Source organism: Canis aureus, chromosome 24, assembly GCF_053574225.1.
Source record: "Canis aureus isolate CA01 chromosome 24, VMU_Caureus_v.1.0, whole genome shotgun sequence".
Lineage (NCBI taxonomy): Eukaryota > Metazoa > Chordata > Mammalia > Carnivora > Canidae > Canis > Canis aureus.
The window spans coordinates 14358870-14382355 of record NC_135634.1 but is presented as its reverse complement, the minus strand read 5'-3'; the positions used below and the strand labels follow the sequence as shown (position 1 = coordinate 14382355).

The 23486-nt window shown below is 36.8% G+C and overlaps 1 protein-coding gene across 6 annotated transcripts in view; it reads right to left on the bottom strand.

Annotated features, from left to right (window-relative positions):
* The window catches only part of LOC144295812 (phospholipid-transporting ATPase IB-like), a 177972-nt gene that overhangs the window by 1264 nt on the left and 153222 nt on the right, over positions 1-23486 (bottom strand). For all 6 annotated transcript variants that reach the window (XM_077868330.1, XM_077868334.1, XM_077868331.1 and 3 more), the window contains 3 exons: positions 21121-21209; positions 15436-15531; positions 4996-5084 (listed from right to left, as the gene is read on the bottom strand). In XM_077868330.1, the coding sequence (XP_077724456.1) occupies positions 4996-5084; positions 15436-15531; positions 21121-21209 (274 nt within the window). The remainder of the gene's footprint in view (positions 1-4995; positions 5085-15435; positions 15532-21120; positions 21210-23486) is intronic.

The window sequence follows — 23486 nt, the reverse complement described above, 5'->3', positions numbered from 1 at the left end:
CACTTCATGTCAGCCATAGACGACCAAAGGTAGAAAAACAGCTGTCCCTTCATTTTTATATCAAATGTTCTAATCATAACAACAAGGAGGGCTACAAAAATGAATGAAACATCCCCCTTCTCTTACTTATCCCTCTGCCCTTTTTACACGGAAGACGTGTTAGCATTTTAAATTGTCTCCTCCCCACTCAAATGGAGACCTCAAACCTTTCTTTCCTGTTTTTTTTTTTTTAACTTTTATTTATTTATGATAGTCACACACAGAGAGAGAGAGAGAGAGGCAGAGACACAGGCAGAGGGAGAAGCAGGCTCCATGCACCGGGAGCCCGACGTGGGACTCGATCCCAGGTCTCCAGGATCGCGCCCTGGGCCAAAGGCAGGCGCTAAACTGCTGTGCCACCCAGGGATCCCTCTTTCCTGTTTTTAATTCTTGACCTAAGACTTCCAGAGAGCAAGTGGGTCTGAAAAGAATATTTCTCCCTGATTCTTACAAGACACATACACAGAGAAAGATCTTTTGTGAGCTGATGAAATATCAGCCACATTACCCTCATTAAAGGCTCTGGGTGATGTTTTAAATTTTTCTTTTGTACTCTAGTGATATGTTGTGATTTTTTTTTTTTTTACCCATTCTAAATATTTGCATTTAAACCTAATTTTCCTAAAAAAGGTCCCCCCAGTTGTACAAAGATTTGGCCTCAGAAAACCAGAATCTGTGGCTACTCAGAGATTAAATGGTATCTTCTGGAAATCTGGGCTGGTTTTCCTTTCCAAACTGTTCCCAGGGAGGAATGATAGCTGAAAAGCGACAACTGGACCCATGACCCTCAGCTTGTCCAGCCTGCACCCCTCAGCCTGACAAAGACACACCCTCAGGTCACCAGCTTCTACCAGGTGGACATTTAGCCCGTATTTGCATCCAAATGGGGAACTCAGAGGAAGCCTCCAGCAATTAGCCTATCCCACTTTCATTTGTCTTTCAGGAAGTCCTGGCAGCCACAAAGTAGTGATGGGGACTAGGGAAAGCCCTGGATGGACCCAACTTCTGAACTTCCCCGGGCTGACTTCCCAGTGCATCTGCTTCCTACATGCTCAGCAGCAGCCAGAATCAGGGGGATGGGGGAGAGAGGCAGGGAAGGGGACTGGAGGCTAGAATGAAGTATGAGGGAATTTTTAAGTCACTTTTTTTCTTCAACCTGGTAAAACATTTAACAGATTTCAGAATCAACCATGTCATTTCTCATTATTTTGGCATAATTGTCTCATTTAATTCACTTTATTATAAATTTAGGAGTCTGATAAAATCTTAAAGTCAGAATTTTCTGGCTCAAGAAAGAGTTGTTAATTGCAATTAATAGAGAACCTACCCGCTTATTTCTTATTTGAAGAGCTCAGAGCACTTTACAAATTAATATTGTGGTGTACAGCAGAAAAACACACAGAACCTAAAAACCTACAAACTGGCTGAGGAATTTCACCTCAAGCAACAAAAGATGATGTCGTAGAGAAAACAACTTAGAACCTCTTGTACTCCTATAAGATTTCTAATCATCCAATAGGATTCCCTATTTTAGTATTTTTACAAAGTGAGTCATGAAAATAATTTCTCCTTATACAGCATTTTTAAAAGTAATTGAAATATATTTTTTCTATTTCTCATATATAGCCAATAATGTTTTAAAGTCATTCATGTTCTCATATATTATTAAAGGTTTTGTAGTGGTTTTAGGACCATCTGATTCTTGTGTAAGGCACTTATCCCTCTATTTGAATCTACATATATGGGTCCTTTAACACTCCATTTTGCTTATGGTAACCCCAATAGCATGAAATACCGAAAAGGTAGAAAAGTACAGCTCAGAGATGGTAACCAACATGCGCAGAGTTCCATAGCAAGTCAAGAGGCAGACCTGGGAGACAATTGCCCATCTGTCTGATTCCTATGTGTCTGCTCTGGAGCTGAACAATGTGGCACTTTAGAATGAGACAGACTGAAGTTCCAGTCTGGCTTCCACCCATTTCTAGTTATATAATCTAAGGCAAGTGACTAAATTTGCTGAACCACCATTTTGTTCTCTGCAAAATGAGGATTCATTCAGTTAACTTGTCATTCAACAATTATTTCATAACTTTCTCCACATGATGGCTCCAAATATTCAGTGTAATAAAGGCCACGTGTCTAACATTGGTCAAGATCACAGTATGTGCTCAGTAAATACTGGTTCCATTTTGTCTGTGTTTAGAGTTGATATTGGACAGATGGAAGAAGGAATGACTATTTGTTAGTATATGTAATTCTGTTTGGATTCTTTATTAGTCAATTAGTTCAGTAAGATTTGTGTTGAGTGTCTACTATGTACATGCATTCTTGGAGTAAATTAGTGAAGCAAAATACTTGTTCTTATAGAGCTTATGTTCTAGCAATAATATATAAGTACATGAAGACAACAATCACATAACAAAAAGTTAATCATATAGTACCCAGGAGTGTATTAAAGAGCTAAGATTGAAAGAAAAAGTAAACTGAAATCAGGGATGCAGTTGTATAGCAATAGACTGGTCAAGGTAGACTTTATTGAGAACATGATATTTGGTCAAAGACTTGAAGGAAGTGAGAATGGACAACACAGATATATGAGGGATTTGCTTTGTAGGCTGACTTCAGCCTAGAAGTGTCAGCCAATGCAAAAGCCCTAGGGCAAGAGCAGTCCTTATATATTACAGAAGATCACAGAGAATGAAGCGGAATGAAGAAGGAAGATCAGATGACACCAGGAAAGTCAGGATCCAGATCAAGTAAGTTTTTCTTGGCCATTGTAAGGCTTTTATATAGAATGTGAGAGATAGTATTGAAGAATTTTGAACAGAAATTTGAGGTGCTTGTGCTGACATGATTTTAAATGCATCACTTTGGCTGCCATATGAAAATCAAGGGTAGAAGCAGGAGACTTGTTAAGAGATTGTTGCAGTAGTGCAGACAGGTGATGGTGGTCCTGACAAGGGTGCCAACAGAGGTATGACTGAGAAGTGGTCAGACTCTGAACACAATGTGATGGCAGAGCCATCTATATGTTAGAGGAATTAGAAGGACTCCAAGGATTTTGACGTGAGCAATTGGAGGCATGTAGTTGTCTTTAAGTGAAGGCTGCCAATGGAACAGGCTCGGTGAGAGAGGAAACCAGGTGCTCAATTTTGGAAATCACTGGTGGCCTTGACTGGAGGAATGTCAGTTAAGTGGTGAGAATGAAGGTTTAATGGAGTGGGTTTAAGAGAGATGGGGAAAAGGGGATTTGGAGAAAATGGATACAGACAATTTGACCAAGAACTGTTGCTGCAAAGGAGAGCAACAAAATGAAGTATGCTCTAATGGGTAATGTGTGGTCCAGATATAGTTCTACTTTTTAAGACAACCTTTTGTGTGCTCATGAGAATGATCTAATAGAGCAGAGTAAAAAAGTGGTGATGTTAGGAGACAGAGGAAAGAATGACCAGAGTGGGGTTCCTGGGTGAACATGAGCAAATGGAGTCAGTGGCCATGCACTGGCATGAGAGCCATCTGTGGAAACAAGTGGGAAGGGAGTAGCTGGCAGGTGAGGTGGTGGTGAGAGCCCCTGGAAGTTCATTTCTGGCCCATTTTTCTCGGGGGTGTAGGGATCAAGGTCATCGTTTGGGAAAGAGGATCAGAGGGATATTAACTCATCTAGCAAGAGAGGGGGAAGAAAAGTGCTGGGCACAGGAGAAGAGGAAGTAAGAGTGCATGTGTGCAAAAGAGAAAGAGTGATCAATCCAGAGACAGACAAACCTCAGAGATAAGAAAAACAAAGAAAATAAAAAAATCTAGAATTTTAAAATCCTACAACTCTCAGTAAACACCTTGGTCAGAAAAGAGGGACAGTTGGTTTTCATTCCCCACAAATACCCCACATTCCTTTGTAGTACCTTTTTGTTTGACTTGTTTCCTTTCTCAGAATAGTATTCAGCACTCACATTATCAGACATGAGTCACATAGGAACTAAATCTTTCAACCAGGCACTTCTTGGATGCATTTCTTATTGAAGGAAGGGAAAATGAAATGACTTTTAAAGGTTTTTGTGCCCAACGTGGGCGATGTTAACATCACACTCCCAGAAAGGGTACATAAGCTTCCTATGAGTAAAAATTACTCGGCACCAGATACCACTTTTCCATTTTAAATGGGATGTTGGGAGTCTGTCAAAGGATCTTGAAAACATGAGGATGTTAGGCTTAAGGATGTTATCATTCAAGAATGAAAATCAGGAATTATGTTCTTTGAAATTGCACTTGCTTTCAAGATCATTAATTTCATGAATCCAGTTGAGCCCTCCTGCCCTATGAGAACTACTTTACCTCTTAAAAAAATGTTTAATACTACAGGTAGTTTTGTTTTTTAAAAAAAAATTGTGGTAAAACACATGTAACATACGATTTACCACCTTGGGGTGTCTGGGTGGTTCAATAAGTTAAGTGTCTGCCTTTGGCTCAGATCATAATCCTGGGGTCAAGTCCTCTGCTCAGCTGGGAGCCTGCTTCTCCCTCTGCCTCTGCCCCTTGCCCCAACTCATGCTCTCTCATTTGCTCTGCTCTTACTCTCTCAAGTAAATAAAATCTTTAAAAAAAGTTTACCATCTTAGTGATATTTAACTATACGATTCCGGGGCATTCACAGTGCTGTGGACGCATGACTAGCAGCCACCTGCACACCTCTTGCCATCTTACCAAACTGAAACTCCATACTGATTAAACACGGAGTCCCCATTCTCCCACATCACCCCCCGCCCTTGGAAACCCCCACCCCCTTTCTGTCTCTATGAATTTGATTACTCTAAGTACCTCATATCAGTGGAGTCATACAGTACTTGTTTTGTGTCTGGCTCATTTCACTTGGCCTAATCTCAAGAAGCACCTGACATTTAATGACTCATCCTTCATGTCTGTAGTCTCTGCTTGTGGCCTACATTAGGGCAGGTTACTTACATGGGGTGCTTTGGTCAACAGATTCATGCCGGAAGACAATCTTGTGTGGTTGGCTGGCTAGGGACATTTGGACATTTTTTGCCTCCACCCTGTGGGTAAATCAATCATAGCCTCGCTTTAGTTAATTGGAACAGATTTCAAAGAACTTTATTGGGGGAAATAACGTTACAAAGTAAAAGAAAAGAGTCTTCCTCGTATTTTAGAGAGTGTTCATATATCTAAAGTAAAAAATTTATATTATCCAGACACTCAGCAAGGTGCTTCTGAAATAGGGGTTTTACTTGTGAGCATTTCTTATATACAGCTCTCCTGACTCTCCCCAGTAATCGAAAGGAATGATGCATGTCCTGTCAGTCTTCTGGCCTCCCAGAGCACCTTACAGATTTTATGGTGTGTATTTTAAAAATCTTTGTCACAACTTCCTGGTTCAAGACTCTGAACAACGCGTATCAGCAAGGATCAGCTCTAGGCATGAGAGGTTGCTTCTCTAGATCCCAAGGCTTTTTGTGGGACCACACTGGAAGCCCCAAGTTCAATACTTTCTAAATTCCAAAGAGTGAGGTCATTGTGTGTAAATATAGCAGTGTAATTAGGGAAGTCCATAGTTTCTTTTCTTTTTCTCTATAAGCCTGAAAAATGGGATAAAAGCAAAATACCCATGCAGCCTAAATTTCTCTGTCTTCTCGCTTCTGAGATGTCACCAAACCATAAGAGTCTTTTGCTGTTTTGGCATTTGTCATGTATCCTGGTATTTCTAGAGATTTGAGGGGCTCTAAGCCTGTGTAACAAATTGCAGCTTCTTTCAACAAGCACCTATACCATGCCTCCTGTGGGAAGAGGGCCTTCTCTAGAGCCAGCTTCCCTTTCATGGCTCAGAAGAAAGTTTCTAAGAGCTGCCTGAAGTAGCATCTATTGGGGTGGTGTAGCTCAAAGGTTATCACACAATGGAGGGGCCTTTGGAATAGTTGGCTATTGACTTGCCCCTCTGAATTCCACTCTAGAATGAAAGTGACCTCTCGATAATGTTCTGAATGAGATTTTTAAAAATTAATAATAAAAAAGGTTGAAATTTCCAAAGTAGTTGACTCAGAGTAGGATTTTACTTTTGCTTGTATATCTAGGAGCTGAAGAACATTTGGCTCTGGGCTTTTCAGAATCCACTTACTCATTTGCATTCTCTCCTCTCTCTTTCTCTCTCCTGCTCCTTCCCTTCCTATCTCTGTTAAATTTGTCACAGATAAAGCATTTACCTGGTTAAATTTTTAAAGAGAAAATAGATAATAATTATTCTACTGTCTTTTCCCATCTTCCTGTTTTCCTCTTTTCCTTACTGGTAATCATTCATAGTGGTTTCTTAGCTATTTTATAAGAAAAAGCGTTCATATATTATTATACCTCCCCTTTTACACCAAAGGATGCATATTGTACACAGCGCTTGACATTTGACTTTTTCTATTAATACATCCTGGAACCACTGGCATCTCAGTTCAAAGAGAGCTTCCTGACTCCTTTTCACAGCTAGAGAGTGTTTTAAGCATGTGAATGTACCACACAGATATGGTTATTCCTAAATGTTTGCTGTTCCAAATACAGCTGCTGTCCCTAACACTGGGACATATGTGAGTATTTGGGGGATGTAGGGGGGCGGTACATTCCCAGAAATGAAATTACTGAGTCAAAGGCCAAATGCAAATGTATTTCTGATACATACTGCCAAATTAACTATCATAATTCTTTCCTTTCTCATATTTTCACCAACCAAGGGTGGCCAACAATGATAGATGATGAAAAATATTCTGTGTACTTAGCATTTTTCACTTCTTACTGTAAGTGAAGTTGAGAATCTTTTCATATGTTTAAGAATCTTTAGTATTTCCTTTTCTGTGAACTGTTTATACTTTGCCTATTTTTCTTTTTCTTTTTCTTTTTCTTTTTTTTTTTTTTTTAGGATTTTATTTATTTATTCATGAGAGACACACAGAGAAAGAGGCAGAGACATAGGCAGGGGGAGAAGCAGGCTCCATGCAGAGAGCCCGACGTGGAACTCGATCCTGGGACTCCAGGATCATGACCTGAGCCGAAGGCAGACGCTCAACCACTGAGCCACCCAGACATCCCTACTTTGCCTATTTTTCTATTGCTTGGGTGTGGTCTTGCTGATTTCTGGAAATAATTTATCTATTTGGGATGTTAGTCCTTTGTTACATGAGCTTTCTTTTTGTACATTTACATTGTGTTTATATTTTTGGTTTGGTTTCTTTATTACTGAGGTTCATTTTGCATGTGATAAATGGATAGATCTTAAAAGTACAGAGTAATGAATTTTAACAAAGCTATTTACCTATGAATCCATCTCCCAGATCTGTTTTTTGTACCAGTAGCATATTGTTTTGACTGCTATAGCAATATACAATAATACTTATAATAATAATAATTTACTTTATTATGATAGCTTCATAACAGTTTGAAATCAGAAATTGTGATGCCTCCAGCTTTTTTCTTCTTCCAGATTACTTTGGTTCTGTGGGGTGTTTTGTGATTCCATATAAATTTTAGGATTTTTTTCCTATTTCTGTGAAAACTGACATTAGAATTTTGATAGGGAGTACATTGAATCTATAGATGGCATTGGGTGGTATGCACATTTTAACATTGACTCTTCTGATCCATGAATGCAGGATCTCTTTCCATTTATTTGTGTTCTCTTTAATATCTTTCATCAATGTATTATAGTTTTTGTTGTATAGGTCTTTCACTTCCTTGGTTAAGTTTATTCCTAGGTATTTTATTGGTTTTGATGCTATTATAAATAGGATTATCTTCTTTATTTCCTTTCAGATAGTTCATTGTTAGTGTATAGGAATGCAACTGATTTTTGCATGTTGATTTTGTATCTTAAAACTTTCCTTAATTTATTAGGTCTAACAGTTTTTTGGTGGAGTCTTAAGGATTTTCTTTTCTTTTTTGGTCTTTTTTTTTTAGGACTTTATTTATGTATTCATGAGTGCCACAGAGAGAGAGAGGCATAGACATAGAGGGAGAAGCAGGCTCCATTCAAGGAACCCGATGCGGGACTCGATCTCAGGACCCCAGGATCACGCCCTGGGCCGAAGGCAGGTGCTAAACTGCTGAGCCACCCAGGGATCCCAAGGATTTTCTATCTACAAGATCGCATCATCAGCAGACACTATTTTACCTCTTCCTTTCCAGTTTGCATTCCTTTTTCTTTTCCCTTGCCTAATTGCTTTGTTTAGGACTTTTAGAACAGTGTTGAATAGGAGTGGTGAGAGTGGGCACCTTTGCCTTTTGGTGATTTTAAAGGAAAAGCTTTCAACCTTTTACCATGAAGTGTGATATTACATGTGGGTTTGTCATATATGGCCTTTATCATGTTGAGGCATGTTTCTTCTGTACCCAGTTTGTTGAGAATTTTTATCATGAAAGAATGAATTTTGTCAAATGCTTTTTCTGCATATATTGAAATCATCATGATTTTTGTCTTTCATTCTGGTAATGTGGCATGTCACATTGTTGGTTTGTGGATGTTGAACCATTTTTGCATTCCTGAGTACATTCCACTTGATAATGATTGTGTGGTCATTTTAATGTGCTATTGAATTTAGATTAGATAGTATTTTTTGAGAATTTTTGCATTTATATTCAACAGGGATATTTTCTTGTAGTATCATTACCTGGCTTTGGTATCGGAGTCATGATGGCTTGGTAAAAGGAGTTTGAAAGTGCTCCTTCCATTTCTGTTTTTTGGAAGTTTGAGACGGACTGGTAAATGTTCAGTAGATTTCACCAGTGAAGCTATCTGGTTCTGGACTTTAATTTGTGGGAGGTTTTTCATTACTGATTAAATTTTCTTACTTGTTTTGGTCTGTTCAGATTTTCTTCATTTTTTAAAAAATTGAGATAAAATTGACTTATAACATTAGTTTCAAGTGTACAAAATAATGATTGTGTGTGTGTGTATGTGTGTATACAAAATGATCACCACTAATCTAGTTAGCACCCATCACCACACATAGTATAATATTTTTTTCTGGTGATGAGAATTAAGTTCTACTGTCTTAATATTTTAAAATCTATAATGCGGTACTATTAACTATAGTCACCATGCTGTACATTACATCCTTATGACTTAATTATAACTGGTAGTTTTCATCTTTGACATCCTTCACCAATTTCACCCCATCCCATCCCTAGCTCTGGCAACCACTAGTCTGGTCTCTGTATCTATGAGTTTGGTGTTTTGTTTTGTTTAGATTCCACATATAAGCGAAATCATACAGTATTTGTCTTTCTCTATGTGGTTTATTTCATTTAACATAATGCCCACAGGGTCCATTTATGTTGTCACTAATGGAAGGATTTCCTTGTTTATTATGTTTGATTAGTATTCCATAATATATATATATATAATATATATAAATATATACACACATACACATTTTCTGTATCCATTCATCCACTGATGGACATTTAAGCTGTTTTCATATCTTGGCTATTGTAAATAATGCTGCAGTGAACATGGGGGTGCAGATATCTCTTTAACATAGTGGTTTTGTTTCCTTCAGCATTTCTAATTAATTTTTAGAAAACTACATACTGTTTTCCATAGTGGCTATGTCAATTTTCATTCCTAACAACCGCACAAAGGTTTCCTTTTTTCCACATCCTTGGCAACATCCTTTATTTCTTGCCTTTTTGGTAATAGCTGTTCTAACAGGTGTGAAGTGATATATTAGTGTGGTTTTGATTTTTATTTCCCTGATGATTAGTGATGTTGAACACCTTTCCATGTACCTGTTGGTCATCCCTATGTCTTTGGAAAACATCTCAGATCTTCTGATCATTTTTTAAATGGAACGTTTGGTTTTTTACCATATTGAGTTGTAGGAGTTCTTTATATATTTTGGATATTCCCCCTTTATCAGATATGATTTGCAAATATCTTCTTCCATTCTGTAGGTTGCTTTTTCATTTTGTTGATGGTTTCCTTTGCTCTGCAGGAGGTTTTTAGTTTGACATAGTCCTACTTGTTTATTTTTGTTTTTGTTGTTGCCTTTGCTTTTGCTGTCAAATCCAAAAAATCATCACTAAGACCAATATCAACGAACTTACCCCCTATGTTTCCTTCTAGGAGTTTTATGGTTGCAGGCCTTACATCCAATCTTTAATCCATTTCGAGTTAGTTTTTGTGTGTGGTGGAAGACAGTGGTCCCATTTTATTATTTTGCATATGGTTGTCCAGGTTTCCCAACACCATTTATTAAAGAAAATGTTATATATTTCTGGTGCCTTTGTTGTAACTAATTGACCATCTATGTGTGAGTTACTTCTGGATTCTCTATTATTTTTTATTGATCTATATATTTTTATGCCATATCATAGTGTTTTGATTATTATAGCTTTGAAACATAATTTGAAATCAGGGAGTGTGATGCCTGTAGCTTTTTCTTTTTCAAGATTGCTTTGGCTCTTCAGGGTTTTTTGTCATACCATACAAATTTTGGATTGTTCTAATTCTGTGATAAATGCCATTGGTATTTTGATAAGGATTGTATTGAATCTGTAGTTTGCTTTTAGTGGTGTGGACATTTTAACAATATTAATTCTTCCAATCCATAAGCACAGAACAGTTTTCCATTTGCTGTATTATCTTCAGTTTCTTTCACCAGTGTCTTATAGTTTTCAGTGTATAGTTCTTTACCTACTTGGTTAAATTTTTCTTAGGTACTCTTATATAATTATTTTATGCAGTAACTTTTTTCAGTGCAATTGTGAATGGGATTATTTTCTTAATTTCCCTTTCAGATACAACTGAATCAGACACAACCCATTTTTTTTCGTATATTGATTTTGTATCCTATGCCTTTACTGAATTCATTTATTAGTTCCAACAGTTTTTTGATGGAGACATTATGGTTTTCTGTGTGTAATATGTCATCTGAAAATAATAAGTTCTACTTCTTCCTTTCCAATTTGAGTGAATTCCCCCACCCCCTTTTTTTTTTTGGCTTAATTGCTCTGGTTAGGACATACAATATTATATTGAATAAAAGCAGTGATAATGGGCTTCCTTATCTTGCTCCTAATCTTGGGGGAAAAGGTTTCAGATTTTCACTGTTGAGTATGATGTTACCTGTGAGCTTGTCATATATAACCTTTATTCTGTTGAGGTACATTCTCCTTACACCCAATTTATTGAGTTTTTATCATTTGAAAGGATGTTGAATTTTGTCAAGTGCTTTTTCCATATCTGTTGAGATAATCATATAATTTTTATTCTTCATTTTGCTAATGCGATGTATGGCATTGATTGTGGATGTTGGACCATTATTACATCCCTGAAATGAATCCTACCTGCCTGTGGTGTATGATCCTTTTTAGTTATTGTTGAATTTGGTTTGCTAATATTTTGTTGAGGATTTCTGCATGTATGTTCATCAGGGATATTGGCCTATAATTTTCATTTCTTATACTACCCTTATCTGGTTTTGTATCAAAGCAGTGTTGACCTTGTAAAATGAGTTTAGAAGTGTTCTATTTTTTGAGTGAGTTTGATAAGGATTGGTATTAATTCTTCTTTAAACATTTGATAGAATTCACCAGTAAAGCCATGGTCCTGGGCTTTTGTTTGTTGGGAGGTTTTGGATTGCTTATTCAATTTTCATACTGGTAGTTGGTCTGTTCATATTTTCTATTTCTTCATGATTCATCTTGGTAGATTTATGTGTTTCTCAGAATTTATCCATATCTTCTAGATTGTCCAATTGTTGGTGTATAATTGTTCAGAGTAGTGCTTTATGATCCTTTGTTTATCTGTGGTATTGGTTGTAATGTCTCCTCTTTCATTTCTGATTTGAGTTCTCTCTCTTTTTTTTTCATTAGTCTAACCAAAAGTGTTTACTTTGTCTATTTTTTTTAAATACAGCTGTTAATTGATCTTTTCTACTGTTTTAGTATCTATTTCTGCTCTGATCTTAGTTATTTCCTTCCTTCTGCTAACTTGAGGCTTAATTTGTTCTTTTTCTCCCCCTAATTCTTTAATAAAAGTTATGATTACACTATACTATAGTGTCTCTTAAGTATGTCATCGCATTATGTCTAAAAAAACCATACATATCTTAATTAAAAATAATAGATTTTTAATGTATGCTCACCGTCACCTGAACTTTTAGCAAGTCACAATCACTGTTCACAGATCACCATAAAAACATAATAATGAAAAAGTTTACCAAATTGCCAAATTGTGACAGAGATATGAAATGAGCAAATGCTGTTGGAAAAATGATACCAACAGACTTGTAGATACAGTATGACACAAACCTTCAATTTCTAAAAAAGAAAAGAAAAGGGAGGAAACGAGAAAGCACTATTTGTGAAGTGCCGTAAAGAAAAGCACAAAACAAGATATGCCTAGGTGTACTTATTGCCATTGTGTTTGCCTGTTCAGTAATTCCTTTGTTCTTTCATTTCTTATTCTGTTTCTTTGTGATTGGATGATTTTCTCTAGTGGTATGTTTAGATTCCTTTCTATTTATTTATTTATGTGTGTGTGTGTTTACTATAGGTTTTTGCTCTGCAGTTACCATGAAGGTTACATAAAATTATTTATATATTTAAAAAATATTTTATTTATTTATTCATGAGAGACACACAGAGAGAAGTAGAGACATAGGTAGAGGGAGAAATAGGCTTCCTATGGTGAGCCCGATGCGGAACTCGATCCCAGAACTCTGGGATCACGACCTGAGCTGAAGGCAGATGCTCAACTGCTGAACCACCCAAGTACCCCTACTGCTTATATTTTTAGGTTTATTTTAAGTTGATAACAACTTAAATCCAAATGAATGCTAAAGGTCTGCATTTTTACCCTCCTTACCACTCTTTGTTTTCGATGTCATAATTTACATTTTTTGTCTTGTGTATCTATTTACAAATGATTGCAACTATAGTTATTTTTACAACTTTTGTCTTTTAACCTTCATATTAATTAGTAATTTATCCACCACCTTTACAATATTAGATTATGCTGAATTTTATTATGTATTTACCTTTACCAATGAGATTTATACTTTCACATTTCTCTGTTACTGATGAGTGCCCTTTCATTTCAGTTTAAAGAAGTCTCTTTAACATTTCTTATAAGGGCAGGTCAGTGGTGATGAACTTCTTTAGTTTTTGTTGGTCTGAAAAACTTTCAATTCTAGCTTTGTTGGATACTGTATTCATGGTTGGTCGTTGTTTTCCCTTCAGCATTTTTAATATAGCATCTTACCCTTTCTTGGCCCATGAGGTTTGTTCTGAGAAATCTGTTCATAGCATTCTTTTGTGTGTGGTTAGTTTCTTTTCTTTTGTTGCTTTCAAGATTGTTTTTGATTTTTGACAGTTTCATTATAATATATCTTGGTAAGGTCTTCTTTGGGTTGTACTGACCAGGGAATCTTTTAACATCATGTAACTGGATGTGTGGAAACATATTTTAAAGTCTTTTGGATAGATACCTAGAAATGGAATTGTTGGGTCATGGGGATAAGCATTTCTTTAAACTGATTAGAAATGGCCAGTTGTTCAGACTGATTATTCAAGAGTTACAATTGTTCTTCATCATTGCTAACACTTGGTACTGTCAGTGCTGAGTACTCAATAGGTACTAAATATGTGGATGTTAACTAATCACCCCATTCATTTAATTTAGATTTGCCCATACTTCCAATTTTACTTCTTCCTAAATTAAAAACAAAAGAGTACCTTTGGATCTCTTTACCCAGGTCATACTATCCATTGCTTTTGACCCTTTCCTTCATGGTTAACAAAGTACTCCAAATATAGTAGGCATTCAACATAGTTAAAGACTGATTCTTTGCCTTATAATTCCTGTATAAATATTCCAGATCCAGGGAGAGCCCACTTAAAACCCCAGGATATGCCAGGCTTCATATAAGTGTCTGAAATAGAAGTCTGTTGTTACTGAGAAGGAGCATGGCACTTTCACTCAGAATAATACCCAGGTTATGGCAAACAATTGGTACTGATCTCTCCCTGGAGATAGTTCGGGTATAGAGATTAAAAATGTTAATACACATTATTTTCTAGCAATTGGCCTGTTCTTCTCTCAAGGCCATCAGATCAAGACCAGTGGGAACAAGGCAGCAACTGTGAAAGCCAACACTGTAACATGTTGTCTTCTTCCCAGGCAGTGGGAGAAAGGGAGCAATTCCAAAAGAAGCCCTGGTCCTTTTCTCCTTCAGTGCACTCTCCTGACTTCCTGTAGCCACAGCTTCATCTAGTAGGGAGGATGCAGAGAGAGGAGCTTCTTTCCCTTGCATGTCTAAACCTATTTGCAAGAATCTGCAGGGGAAAGTGGCAGAAATTAGCAGATTCTCTGGCCCAACACAGATATCTGGATGTCTGTCCACCAATTACTAGAAGTTAAAATAAAGTTAGCAAGGAAGGTTGTGAAAAGGGCAAAGTTTTCTTTAAAAACATGTGGGGTAGGGGATCCCTGAGTGGCTCAGAGGTTTAGTGCCTGCCTTCAGCCCAGGGCATGATCCTGGAGTCCCGGGATTGAGTCCCGCAACAGCCTCCCTGCATGGAGCCTGCGTCTCCCTCTGCTTGTGTCTCTGCCTCTCTCTCTGTCTCTCTCTGTCTCTCTCTGTCTCTCATGAATAAATAAAATATTTTTTAAAAAAAAACATGTGGGGTAAAATGAAACAATTTTTTTTAAAGTTCTGCTGACTTTTTTTTTTTTTTTTAATATAGATAGCAGTGGGATATCTGTTTAGAGGCTACTGAAATAATCCAGAAGAAAGATGATATGGGCTGGACTAGGGCAAGATAGTATAGATTGTTAGCAGTGATCTAATTCTCAGTTTACTTTGAGGTAAGAGCAATAGAGTTTTCTGACACAATGGGTGTGGGATAGTAGAAAGAGGAAATGAGAATGACCTCAAGATTTCTGGTCTGAGAAACTGGAATAATGAACTTGCCATCCACTGAAAGGAGGACCTTAGGGGAAGCTAGTGTGACAGAATAGGGGCCTGTGGGGATATGAAGTTCAAGATACCTGTTTGATATGCACCTAATAAGCTTGAGGAAATCATGGAAAATATGGAAGTACCTGGGAAGGAAAAGTGGGAGGAACAAGGAGAACAGGGGTGCCTAGGTGGCTTAGTTGATGAAGCATCTGACTCTTGATCTTGGCCAAGGTCATGATCTCATGGATTGTGGGATCAAGTCTAGCATTGGGCTCCATGCTCAGCAGGGGGTGGGGTGTTCTGCTTGGGGATTCTCTCCTTCTACCCTCCCCCCACTTGCACATGCTTGCTCACTCACTTTCTCTCTCTGGAATAAATAAATAAATATTTTAAAAAATGAAACAGGAGAACAGGTTTTTAACAAAAATCAGGATAAAGAAAACAGTCTCACCTCATTTTAAACATTGTAGGATTAAGTTCTTGAACTCTGTTACTTTCCATCTCCCGAACCTCCTCTAGTAATGTTCTGTTGCAGGTATTTTTAATCCTGTTTTATGTGGGAAAGATAAAACATAACACATAAGCTTTACACACTCTAAGCAACAATTTCTCCCTTCTTGGATAATACTGGACATCCATTGCCTATGGGCCATATGATGGGATGCAATGTAGCAGTCCCACTCTCCATATGAAACTAGACTTTATTTTCCTAGTAGCTATGAAACATTACCAGAGGCATACTGGACAGAGCTGGATAGTGCCCATTAGCAGCCAGCCACCCCAAACACTGCTGACTTTTCATGCAAGTCTGTAGATCTCAGTGTGTGTCTATGCCATTGAGGGCCCTGACTCTGGAGGAGTCAATCTGTATGAATGCATCCAGACAATTGAAGATTCACAGGACTAACATAATTCTGTATGACTTTTTCTAGCATGGTCAGTATTCTATAATCTTGATTCTCAAATTTTCAGCTGTGTGATACCTCTAATCCTTACTTCAGTCAGAGAGACCTGGGACTAACTTTGCCATTTATGAGTTATAATGGCAGAGTGGATGTGTCAGAGCTTCATGCATCAGGTATACATATTTCACTTGACATATGCAAGGCAGCCTAGACAAGATGCTCTCCGTTTCTGTGGCAGCTTGTTTTCATTGGGTCCTTTCATGCTAATGGACGTCAAAAGAAAGCCAACATAGCCATACTTGTATCAGACAAACTAGATGTTAAACCAAAGACTGTAACAAGAGATGTAGAAGGGAACTCTATCATAATAAAGGGGTCTATCCAAAAAGAAGATCTAACAACTGTAAATATTTATGCCCCCAACTTGGGAACACCCAAATATAGAAATCCATTAATAACAAACATAAAGAAACCATTGATAATAATACAATAATAGTAGGGGACTTTAACACCCCACTTATAGCAATGGACAGATAATCTAAGCATAAAATCAACAAGGAAATAATGGCTTTGAATGATACATTGGACTAGATGGACTTAACAGATATATTCAACATTTTATTCCAAAGCAGAATACACATGGAACCTTCTCCAGAGTAGATTACATACTGAGTCATAAAGCAGCTGTGAACAAGTACAAAAAGATTGAGATCATACCATGCATATTTTCAGACCATGACATGACACTATGAAACTTGAAGTTAACCACAAGAAAAAATTTGGGAAGACCACAAATACATGAGATTAAAGAACATCCTACTAAAGAATGAATTGGTTAACTAGAACATTAAAGAAATTAAAAAATACATGGAAGCAAATGAAAATACAATAATCCAGAACCTTTGGGATGCAGCAAATGTGGTCATAAGAGGGAAGTACATAGTAATACAGGTCTACTTCAGGAAGCAAGAAAAGTCTCAAAGACACAACCCAACCTTACACCTAAAGGAACTAGAAAAGGAAGAGCAAATAAAGCCTAAAGCCAGCAGAAGAAGGGAAATAAGAAAGATTAGAGCAGAAATAAATGATATAGAAACAAACAAACAAACAAAAAACCCCAGTAAAACAGACCAATGAAACTAAGAGCTGGTTCTTTGAAAGAATTAATCAAATTGATAAACCTCTAGCCAGACTTATCAAAAAGAAAAGAGAAAGGACCCAAATAAATAAAATCACAGATGAAAAAGGAGAGATCACAACCAACACCAGAGAAATAGAAACAATTATAAGAGAATATTATAAATAATTATATGCCAACAAATTGGGCAATCTAGAAGAAATGGATAAGTTCCTAGAAACATTCAAACTACCAAAACAGAAACAGGATAAAATAGAAAATTTGAATAGACCCATAACCATCAAAGAAATTGAATCAGTAATAAAAAATCTCCCAACAAACTAGGGCCAGCGGAATTCTACCAGACAAAGTAAAGAAGAATTAATACTTATTCTTCTCAAATTGTTCCAAAAAATAGAAATGGAAGGAAAACTTCCAAACTCATTTTATGAGACCAGCATTACTTTGATTCTAAAACCAAAGACCTCACTAAAAAAGAGAATTACAGGTCAATATCCCTGATGAACATGGATGCATTAGTTCTCAACAAGATACTAGCATATTGAATCCAACAGTACCTTACAAGAATTATTTACCATGATTAAGTGGGATTTTTTTCCTGGGCAATAGAGGTAATTCAATATTCACAAATCAATCAGTATGATACACCACATTAACAAAAGAAAGGATAAGAACCATATGATCCCCTCAATAGATGCAGAAAAAAATATTTGGCAAAATACAGCAGCCATTCCTGACAAAAATCCTCAATGAAGTAGGACTAGATGAAATATACTTCAACATTATAAAGCCTATATATATATATATATATATATATATATATATATACACATATATATATATGAAAGAACCACAGCTAATATCCTCAAAGGGGAAAAAACCAAGAGCTTTTCCTCTACTGTCAGAAACAAGACAGGGATGTCTACTCACAGCATTGTTTCTAACACAGTACTAGATAGAAGTCCTAGCCTCAGCAACCAGACAGCAAAAAGAAATAAAAGGTGGGGCGCCTGGGTGGCTTGGTTGGTTAGATGTCTGCCTTTGGCTCAGGTCATGATCTCAGGGTCCTGGGATCAAGCCCCATATTGGGCTCCTTGTTCAGTAGGGGAGTCTGCTTCTCCCTCTCACTCTGCCCCTCCTTGTATTCTCTCTCTTGCTCACTCAAATAAATAAAATCTTTTTTAAAAAATAAAAGGCAGGGATCCCTGGGTGGCGCAGCAGTTTAGCGCCTGCCTTTGGCCCAGGGCGCGATCCTGGAGTCCCGGGATGGAGTCCCGCGTCGGGCTCCTTGCATGGAGCCTGCTTCTCCCTCTGCCTGTGTCTCTGCCCTCTCTGTGTGTGTGTGACTATCATAAATAAATAAAAATTAATAAAATAAAATAAAATAAGAGGCATCCTAATTGTCATGGAAGAAGACAGGATACTCTATGTCGAAAATCTGAAAGACTCCACTGAAAAATTGCTAGAACCAATACACAAATTCAGCAAAGTCCAACATATAAATTCAATGTACAGAAATCTGTTGCATTTCTATACACCAATAATGAAGCAGCAGAAAGAGAAATCAAGGAATTGATTCATTTACAATTGCACCAAAAAACATAAGATACTCAGGAGTAAACCTAACCAAAGAGATAAAAGATCTGTACTCTATGAACTATAGAACACTTAAAAAAGAAATTGAAAATGACACAAAGAGGGGCGCCTGAGTGGCTCAGTGGCTCAGTGTCTGCCTTGGCTCAGGTCGTGATCCTGGGGTCCTTGGATCAAGTCCCACATCAGACTCCCTGCATGGAGCCTGCTTCTCCCTCTGCCTATATCTCTGCCTCTCTCTCTGTGTCTCTCATGATAATAAATAAATAAAATATTTAAGAAAAAAAAACCGACACAAAGAAATGGAAAAACATTCCATGCTCACGGATTGGAAGAACAAATATTGATAAAATGTCTATACTACCCAAAGCAACTTACACATTTAATGCAATCCCTATCAAAATATCATTTTTTTCACAGAGCTAGAACAATCCTAAAATTTATATAGAACCAGAAAAGACCTCACATAGCCAAAGTAATGTTGAACTGTTTATGTGAGATGACATTTTTAAATGAACTGCCATATACTCATAGCACAACCAAGTTCATTTGTTAAGGTTCCTGTAAAATGCTGCCACTAAAGCCACTGAGCTTTTAGGGGCAGTTCTTTTGGCTCTGTTTTATTTTCAGTTTCAACATATCATTTCCTTTACTAATCTATTTATGTTTTCTGCTTATAAAATATTCTATGATCCAGAATGATTTTAAAATCTTGGTACAATCCCAGGAAGACACTTAAATGAAAATTTAGCAAAAACATGAAATAATTCAAATGTATATATAGTTATATTTTAAAAGACTATATGTACTATTAAAATACTTTTTTTTTTTTTTAGCTACGTAGCACTTACACTAAAGTATAAATTTCAAAGATTTCATAGTCCCCTTTTGAATTACGGATTTTCACACTTCTATTTATCATCTAACAAAAACAAAAGTGGTGTGCTAAATTATCTTTACTTACAGGATAAAACTGGCCTCAAGTAATTAAAAAGACAACAAAAAATTCAGGATAACTATTACTTGCCTTGAAAATGCAGTTAGGAACTTGCAGACAACCTTGGCCATACTCAGTTATATAGAAGATGCTAACATACTGATAAAATGATTTTTTTAAAAGATTTTATTTGACAGAGTGAACATGAAAGAGAGGGTACAAGCAGGGGGGAGAGGTAGAGGGAGAAGCAGACTTCCTGCTGAGCAGGGATCCTGAGATGCAAGACCAGATCCTAGGATCCTGGAATCATGACCTGAGCCAGAAGCAGACATTTAACTGACTGAGCCACCCAGACGCCAGGATAAGATGATTTTAACATAAGCCCCTCAGTACCCATGTACCCTTATCTCTTTTTGGCAATCTGGAATCTACACCTGGATAAAGACATCACTGGGAAATCAATTCACAGAAGCCAGAGGTTTTAAAAAATCCAAATTAAGACCTACATTCAATATCATGGATCACTTCCCAAAAAATTTTCAAACCACTAATATTAAATTTTAGCCCTCTTGCAGTTACACATTATCAAGAAAGAATTTGGTATCCTTACATAACTATGGAATTTACTAGGCGAAGTTTCCTGGAAAACAGTAGAGACAGATGCATCTCAACCCTCACTTCCACAGGAATTCATTAAATGTATGTAGGTGGTACCCAAATTCCAAACAAATTATGTTCCAAATACTCATTTGCACATCTCCTTGGATCTAAAGGCACATTTTCTCAAATAATTATGTTTGCCTTGATACATAGAAGAATTAGACATTAAAAAGCAAAATAATATTATTCCTTCTAGAATAGTCCTTTCTCTACTTTTTAGTTTGAAGTTTATAATAGTTTAGGGCTCTGTTGTTTACATTGCAGATTATGTACAATGATACTATGTAAGTTATTTCTGGTTTTGAAAGCTTGTAATTTCATGGATTCTTTATCCCATATTAGAGATTTCAGGGAGTTGTAGCACCTTAGTTTAAAGCTCTCCCCCCCCCACCATGTTGGAGTTGGTAAAAAACGAAAAGGGGGGGAATCTAATACTTACATATTCTGGGAGAACTATATTGGACAGATTCTTACTCCCATTTTTTTAAAAAGTGAAGAATGTCTAATTTGAACATCTCCTTCCTATTTCTTATTTTATTTTTAGCTTTTAATCTGTGATCCTCTGTATCAAGTTTTGGTTCCTCTAAAGTGTATAGAAGTTATATAAGTCCCACTTCTAAAGAATAAACAGATGACCTTTTAGAAAAAAAATCACAGACTAGCTAATATCACTACAAATTCAGCCTCTCATAAATCTTGATGCCATCTTTTTCCCCCTAAATCAATTGCTGGTAAATCTCCAGTGGCAAAGGCAGTGGGCATTTACTTCCCCTAAAAGTCCCATGACTTTTAATGTTCATAAAATGGGAAATTTCCAAATTTATTTCGAAAACCATATAATTAGAAAAGGACAATTAACCATGACAACATATCTTTTGGTAACTACTTCATTTTTCAACTTACGATTTCCATATTAAATTTAGAATCAGGCACACAATGGGGACTATGAGAAAACCCAGCCAGAAGTATGGACAAACCAGGATCATATTGACCTGCAAATAAACAGAGATAAAGAGTATTTGCATAGGAATCTTTTAGTTTGTCAGTATTGGGTACCAAGTGCAACTTTCAGTTTCCTTTTTTCCTCCACAAAAACCTGGAGATGCAGGCATAGTCTAGAACCACTAAATCAATGTAAGTATGTAAAACCTAACTAATAATATTAGCTATAAACAACCAATCAAATAAATATTTTGATCAAATAAGTTTTATTTCAGGAATGCAAGAATGGTTCAACCTTATATTACCTAGCAATACAACTTTAACTTCCAGACATTGTAAGGCAATTATGCCATTATAGTCCCTGGAAAAATTCACTCCTCTCTGTCTGACAGATTAATTGGTAGCTAACTGATCACTTTAATTCAATCTAGACTGTACTGACTTGAGATTAGGTTAGGCTCTGTATTGAATATATTTTTAATTTTCTGTATATTCCAACATTTCAACATCTTAAAAAAATTTCTATCTGAAGACTGCCCCTCCCAGGGCTAGTCTGTTCTTAGAGATAGTAAGATCTCAACTGGGACGATGCCTTTGATCTGGAAACTAAAGGGCTAAATCCACAGCCCCATCTTCTCTAACTGGCCCAGGAGACAATATTCCTCTGCTGTAGTCATCCCAGAATCAGGTACCAGGCAACTAGAAACCACCTCTATCCCAAAGCCTGCAAAAATCATTCAGACTAGCCATTCCTGGGCTATTTGCCCTTCCCTGCCATGCTTTCCCCAGGGAAGTCCCAATAAAGGCAAGGTCTTAGTGCTCCCCAGCTCCTGTGTTCTGCCCACTGACCACCTTGGTATCTTTCCCATGTGGCCCTATATGGTATTCTGTGCTTTATCTTTAGGACCTGTGAGAATAATAAATTTTGTTAAAATGGCAATAGTGAGTTGTTACCTATCAGTAATTTAAGTGTAGATAGATTAAATTATCCAATCAAAAGACACAGACTGGATAAAAAAATCCAATATGCTGCTGCTAAGAGACTCACTTCAGCTTTGAGAAAACAAAGGCACAAAGTAAAGATATTGAAAAAGATATTACAAGTATGGTAACCAAAAGAGAGCAGGAGTGGTTATACTTCTATTAAATAGACATTCTGCCAAATCAGTCATAAGAGACAAAGGAGGTCAAAATATTGTGGGGCTTAATTCATTAAGAAGATAGAAAAATTGTAAATTTATTTGCACCCCGCATTGGAGCACCTAAATATTTAAACAATATTCACAAAACTGAAGAGGGAAAGTCATGGCAATATAATAATAGTAGGGAATTCAATACTCCACTTTCAACATTGGATAGATCATTTGGAGAAAATCAATAAGGAAATAGCTTACCTGAATAAAACAATAGACAAAATGGACCTTATAGACATATACAGAGCATTCAATCCAACAGCACCAGAATACACGTTCCTTTCCAGTACACATGGAACACTACATGATTGATCACAAGTTGGGGCACAAAGCAAAGAGACAACCTACTAAATGGGAGATATTTTCAAATCATATATCCAATCAGAAGTAAACACCCAAAATATTTTGGATAAGAAAGAAGTAAAAAAAAAAAAAAAAAAAAAAAGATTTCAACTAAAAATGGGCAGAGGACCTGAACAGACAGTTTTCCAAAGAAGATTTACAGATGGCCAATAGACATGAAAGGATGCCCAACATCACTAATCATCAGAGAAACGCGAATCAAAGCCACACCTTATACTTGTCAGGATAGCTAGAATTAAAATTTTAAAAATAACAAATGTTGGTAAGAATGTGAAGAAAAAGGAATCCTCATGCATTGTTAGGAGTGTAAATTGGTATAGTATCTGTAGAAAATGGTATGAAGATCCTTCCAAAATAAAAAGACATAGTGTAGGGACACCTGGGTGGCTCAGTTGTTAAGCATCTGCCTTTGGCTCAGGGAGTGATCCCAGGGTCCTGGGATTGAGTCTTGCATTAGGTTCCCTGTAGGGAGCCTGCCCCTCCCTCTGCCTATGTTTCTGCCTCCCTCTTGGTCTCTCATGAATAAATAAATAAAATCTTAAAAAAAAAAAAAAAGATATACTGTATGATCTAGTAATTCCACTACTGGGTATTTACCCTAAGAAAAAGAAAACACTAATTCAAAAAGATATATACACCCCTATATTTATTGCAGCATTGTTTACAATAGCCAAGATATGGATGCAATTTTAGTGTCCATCAATAAAGGATGGACAAAGAAGGGTGTATACATACAATGGACTATTACTCAGCCATAAAAAGAATGATATC